This window comes from Perca flavescens, chromosome 18, assembly GCF_004354835.1.
Source record: "Perca flavescens isolate YP-PL-M2 chromosome 18, PFLA_1.0, whole genome shotgun sequence".
Taxonomy (NCBI): domain Eukaryota; kingdom Metazoa; phylum Chordata; class Actinopteri; order Perciformes; family Percidae; genus Perca; species Perca flavescens.
Window position 1 is genome coordinate 16,251,162 of NC_041348.1, and position 5,798 is coordinate 16,256,959.

General features: G+C 41.3%; 1 protein-coding gene across 1 annotated transcript in view; it reads left to right on the forward strand.

Moving 5' to 3' along the window:
• The window catches only part of hbs1l (HBS1-like translational GTPase), a 25,085-nt gene extending 19,807 nt beyond the window's left edge, over positions 1 to 5,278 (forward strand). The window contains exons 11-18 of the mRNA XM_028604883.1: positions 39 to 156; positions 2,225 to 2,293; positions 2,396 to 2,500; positions 3,044 to 3,134; positions 3,278 to 3,386; positions 3,565 to 3,665; positions 3,827 to 3,971; positions 4,193 to 5,278. Of these exons, the coding sequence (XP_028460684.1) occupies positions 39 to 156; positions 2,225 to 2,293; positions 2,396 to 2,500; positions 3,044 to 3,134; positions 3,278 to 3,386; positions 3,565 to 3,665; positions 3,827 to 3,971; positions 4,193 to 4,204 (750 nt within the window). The 3' untranslated portion in view covers positions 4,205 to 5,278. The remainder of the gene's footprint in view (positions 1 to 38; positions 157 to 2,224; positions 2,294 to 2,395; positions 2,501 to 3,043; positions 3,135 to 3,277; positions 3,387 to 3,564; positions 3,666 to 3,826; positions 3,972 to 4,192) is intronic.
• Positions 5,279 to 5,798: the final 520 nt, after the last annotated feature.

Sequence of the window (5,798 nt, forward strand, 5' to 3'; positions counted from 1 at the left end):
CTTCTTTTATTTGATCCAGTGTTTATATGTTATTCCAGGAGTCTGATGTTTTCTACATCCCCAGCAGCGGTCTGTCAGGAGAGAACCTCACCACCAGGAGTACAGTGTCACAACTTACCTCTTGGTACTCTGGTCCCAGCCTGCTGGAGCAGATTGGTAATGCACACTGGCATGCTGCAAGCTGCCCAAAGCCTTTACTGCTTTTTGACACTTAGACTTAGCCTGGTCCTACCAGACTCTCGTACATTTCATTTGTACAGAGAGTCTGGTCTCTCTCCGTTGACAAGTGTTAACTTCCTTGAAGTTTAAAACTATTGGATCTGCCATAACCAATCGCTAACATTTGCTCATGACGTCGGCTTAGCATCGCTAGCATTCGCCTTAGCCAACTCCTTCACCACTAACAGAGCGAGCTGGAAAATCAAACTTTTCCCGAACCCCGTAGGGGAGGAGGGCCACAACATCATGGCCACCTACACAACTCAGCAAAGATTGTTCTTGCTCGGGCATAACTTCTGGATATTCAGCAGCGTTGGCACAACGGACCGAATGACTTTGCTTGCACCTTTCTCTGCCGCTATTACGGAACTACAACTCAAACTAGCGCACAACCTCAATGTCATCGCCACTCCCTCTGTTCGCTGATCGTCCGTAGAAAACCCGCGAATATACCGCAAACCCAGACGACGTACTGAAGGAAAATGAAAATTGAGCAGAAGTATATAGGAGGGTGGAGCCGAGGCTAACTTATACTGGGGGGGGGGGGACCGATACAGCATAGTATCGAGATATTTTCCGTGGCAATACTGTATCGATACACAGATGCTGAGTATCAATCTATTATTATATATGTGTTGGTCAGTTTGTCTGCTGGACAATCCCATTTTGCAGCAATAAAGTTGCTTACTTTTTAGGTAACACCGATGTTGACAAAAGTTTCTTTTTTGGGACATCATTTGAAATTGGGCAACATTTCTTTTTTTTTTTTTTTTTTTTTTTTGGTTAAATTGTTTATTATTTTTTAGCATCACTTATCATCCAGACATACAGAACAAATTCCACAATATGTGCCAGGTAATGTCAAGTGGTGCATAGAACAGATATGAACACAAATTGAACAACAACAAAAACCCTCTCCCACCGTCTGCGGTCTGGAGGAAAACAAAAGAAAGAAACAAACTGAAATCCCACCTTGCATAGTCGCTCTCCTCTAGTTCTTGTGGCGTTGAGGTCATTAGGTCTGATATTTGTGCTGCTGTGCTTTTCCATAGGTTGATGACTTGGCTTTGTTAATCCTTGCTGTATATAGAGCTCAAGCATAACTATGTCTAGAAAATTGGGAAAAAATATAAGTTGAAATAAAGGTAAATGCATTGCAATATATCGCAGAATATTGCAATATGTTTAAAATCACAATAATATCCTATCGTGACATAAGTATCTAAATAATATTGTATCGTGAGGCCTCTGGTGATTCCCACCCCTGACTTAGACCCAGGTCTCTCTGGGGAAAAGTGAAAAATACACAAGCTGCATTTCTGCGCAGTTTTCATCATGGGTCTCTTGCAAATGCGAGCACAAACACGATTGTTGTTTTTAGGTTTTTGTTTTTGTTCATTCAGTTGAGAGATTCCAGTGGTGACATGTTGGCACGGAGTCTGATAAGTCCTTCATAATTCACTTCTTTGCTGTCCATTTTCTAAGATAAACAAAAATGCACTGCTTCCCCGTTTGAAGCTCAAAGCTGCATCTTACTGTATATACTGTGCGTCCGAGTCTAGAAGGTCATTACGCTGCTGGATTGGTTTGAAACGTTCCTAAAAATGTTTTGGCACTTTTTTTCGCTGTTGGGAAACATTGTGACAGACTGAATTCAGGCTGAATGTTTGATACTCAAAGCACAAATTTTGAGTGGAATTTTAACTTGAAAATTACTCACAGCAGCACTGATTGACTCATGGATAAAAGGGAAGGAAATAATGTAAAGTTTTTTTAAAGTTTTCAATATGGATTTTACAGGACATTTCATGAAAGTGCTGATCGTCTGAACTTATGGCCGTAACCGCACAAAAGTGTTAATCATCTAGTACCAGCGAAAATGATTCATCACCACTGGTCTCCAGACTTCTTGTAATATTTTTCTAGACGTTCTGCTTCTCATTGTTTTCTTCCTCTTTTTTATTTTTTTTATTTGTCTTCTGTTGTTTCCCCTTCTCTTCTAAAGACGCCTTCAAAGCGCCCCAGCGATCCGTAGACAAACCGTTCAGACTGTGTGTCTCCGATGTGTTCAAAGGTAAAGTCACTGACGCAGATTAACAGTGTGTGTGATTTTGTTCATGTCCCTTTTCATTTCTCCTATTCTAAATTAAAGCTGATGTTGGATTTCTTTCCCCAGACCAGGGTTCAGGCTTCTGTGTTACAGGGAAGATCGAGGCTGGTTACATTCAGACCGGAGAGAGAATACTGGCTATGCCTCCCAATGAAACCTGCACTGTCAAAGGTATGCACTTTGTGTGTGTCTTTACTGCCAGCCTGGCATGGTGGCTTACTTTGGTAAACCCATTTTCTTCATAGATGGCAATGAGAAAAAGCACACGAGATGCGAACAAAGGCTCACAGAGGCTCTGTTATCTGCACTAGCAGAGCGTGACGCCTGTATCACAGACAGCTGCTAATATGCTGACAAGGAGGCCTCTACACAGGTGGAAATACTTAAAAAAAGAACTAACTTAACTTATTGTCAGGATCTAACAGCAAAAGAAAATGCACACGTACGTGCAATTCATTAAAACATTTCAAATGAACTAAGATACTGGATCATACATTAAGATACTTTCTCAGGCAGGATTCTCCACTAAGCTGTGCTGACAAGAACTAGTTTCTTTTCTTCTTTGAGTAAATAGCACTTTCGGCTTCAACAAAACGGCATCTGAGCGTGCCTTTTTGTGCATCTCTGAATGTGGGTGACTAGTTGGTGAGTGGTGATAAATGCTGCCATCCTGTGGCAGCTGGGTGACTTCCACTCTGTCTGTGTGTCCCGCAGGTATTACTCTACACGATGAGGCTCTGGACTGGGCCGCAGCAGGAGACCATGTCAGCCTGACCGTCACCGGCATGGACATCATCAAGATCAAGTAAACAAAATGTTACCACTGTTTATTTAATATAAGCATAAAGGTCTGTTTTGCTGTCAACACATTTACTCATGGTGTCTGTTACCTATATGTTTAGACTGCCACATTTGGCTACATATTTAGTGATAACTGCTTCCTTCCAGTGTGGGCTGTGTGTTCTGTGATCCCAAGGAGCCTATTCGAGTCTGTACTCGATTCAGAGCCCGAATCCTTCTTTTCAATATCGAGGTTCCCATAACAAAAGGCTTCCCAGTAAGTGCAAGCAAACACAGTCACACAACAGTTTATGCTAGCATGTGTACTGGATGTACATTCTTACATCTCTGTTTCTGTTTCATTCTATGTGCACGTTTGTTCATGTGTGTGTGTGTGTGTGTGTGTGTGTGTGTGTGTGTGTGTGTGTGTGTGTGTGCGCGCGTGCATGTTATAGATCTTGCTGCATTACCACACAGTCAGTGAGCCAGCCACCATTAGGAAACTGATCAGCGTTTTACACAAGAGCAGCGGCGAGGTCCTCAAGAAGAAACCAAAGTGAGTGTGCATTCTATTATCAGTCCATTATTTTATATTACCAATATACAGTACACATAAGGATTTTCCTTACTGAAACGATGAACAGAGTCACTGTCGAAGGTGCTTCATACTTTCTACTTTATTAAATATGTCATGTCCTTACTTCCTGTCCTATTAAGGTGCTTGAGTAAAGGCATGAATGCCATCGTGGAGATCCAGACCCAGAGGCCGGTGTCACTAGAGCTGTACAAGGACTTCAAGGAGCTGGGCCGCTTCATGCTCAGATATGTCGGCTCCACCATTGCTGCAGGGGTTGTCACTGAGGTAAAGTGCAACTAACTTTAGGACATAGTCAAAAACAACATATAGATTGTGTGTTATTGCAAGAAAGCGGGTTAATGTTTTTTAACTACTAGTGCATACTTCTATGCTATATATATTTTATATATCAGTATTTGGGTCTTTTAAGAAGTTATTCATTAATAGTTTTCTCTCTTTGGTAAAGTGTCCTGAGTCAGTTTCCTTTTGATGTTTCCTCACGGCAGATCAAAGAATGAAGAGCCTTTCCATCGACACCGAGCCAGTCAGACCTTACTCTGGAGACTGCATGCAGCCAGAGACAAAGTGCAATTCCTCAAGAGATTCCCCTTATGGACTCAGAGTGTCACATTCATCCAGCGACGTCTCCCATTTAGCGTCAACACTAACTGCACAGTTACAACGTGGCATGATGCTGAGCAGCCTCCTCCGGCAAACAGGAGCATTACCCAGCGCTCCTCCTCCACTTCAAATTTCCCCACCGTCTGACCTTTTTTTTTTGTTTTTTTTAGTACAAACCTCGTTGCTCTAAATTCACTGTTTGATCAAGCCAAAACAATAATATAATCCAACTCTGAAAGTCAATCTTACCACACTGAAATTTTAACCGTGATTAATGTCAATGTACTTTCCCTGAAGAAGCCATGGCTGATCATTTATCTTGACTTGAAAGAATCCTGGTGTAACAACCAGTGCAGATAGTTTAACTGGAGCTGTTGACAAATCAGCTGTGGTGTAAGCATGACATTTGCTTTCTGGTGTATGGAGTCCACATTTTTTCTGTTGAGTTAAGATGAGGAATAACATCACAGCTTCACAGTATAATAAGGCTCTCCTAATCAAAACCGCTGACATGAAATGACTAATTTTAAATGACCGAAATGACGAATGAGATGTAATATCGTGCGGCAGTTGAAAGCAAAATTTATTATTTTTACCATAAGCATGGAGACACTCTAACCAAGGTAGTTTGAAAAACAAAAAAGGGAAACTTTCAAATGTTCCTCTCTGGATAAAGAGACATCCCTCTCATTCATGTCAAAAAAAAGATACTTGAAATGCTTTAACAGTAAAGCACCAACATGCTTTTTGAAGTGCTCATCTGTTTTGTTTTTTTTCTATCAAAGACAGCGAGGAGGAGGAGGGTTGAAGGAGCTGTGTTTCTGTTTTCTCCATGTGTTGGTGAAGGTAATGTGAAGGAAGACGATGCAAAATGAACTTGACATCAGTAATCTGTGTTTTGAGTTTTGATTTCAGCAGTTTGAAGCGTCTCCTTTTTATCCAACTCATAAAAAGAATTCTCTAAATCCTTGTGACAGGTTTCTGGAGTACAGCCTGTGAAAAAGAGCATCATTAAAAACCTGGGGTTTTCTACGTCTCAAAACATATGTAAAAGTAGGTAGGAAGTGAAAATGTATTGGTGATTATTTCCCGTCAAGGTTTGACAGTGACACAGATGGGGTTGTTCCTGCTGGAGTGGAAAGCACCCTAAAAGACACAACTCACTGTCACTGTATAGAAGTAACAACACTCAAAGTAAACTTGTTTGCAGTCGTCTACTCAGGTGACGTATGCATGAGTTTTACAAACTTTTTCGCAATTGTTGATGGTGGAAAGACAGATACCAGCAAAGTGTACGTGTTTGAAAAAAAAACTCCCTCAAGAGTATCCTGCCTGTCTGCAAAAGCCCTACACTCTTCAACGAGTAATTGTGACAGCCTGGAGGGAGATCAGTACATCAATTAGAAGAACAAAGTAGTGTTAAATACAGTAGGTGCATATAATGCCAGATGGTGTGTTTGAATTCATGGGAGTTTCCGGTTTGGGATCTTA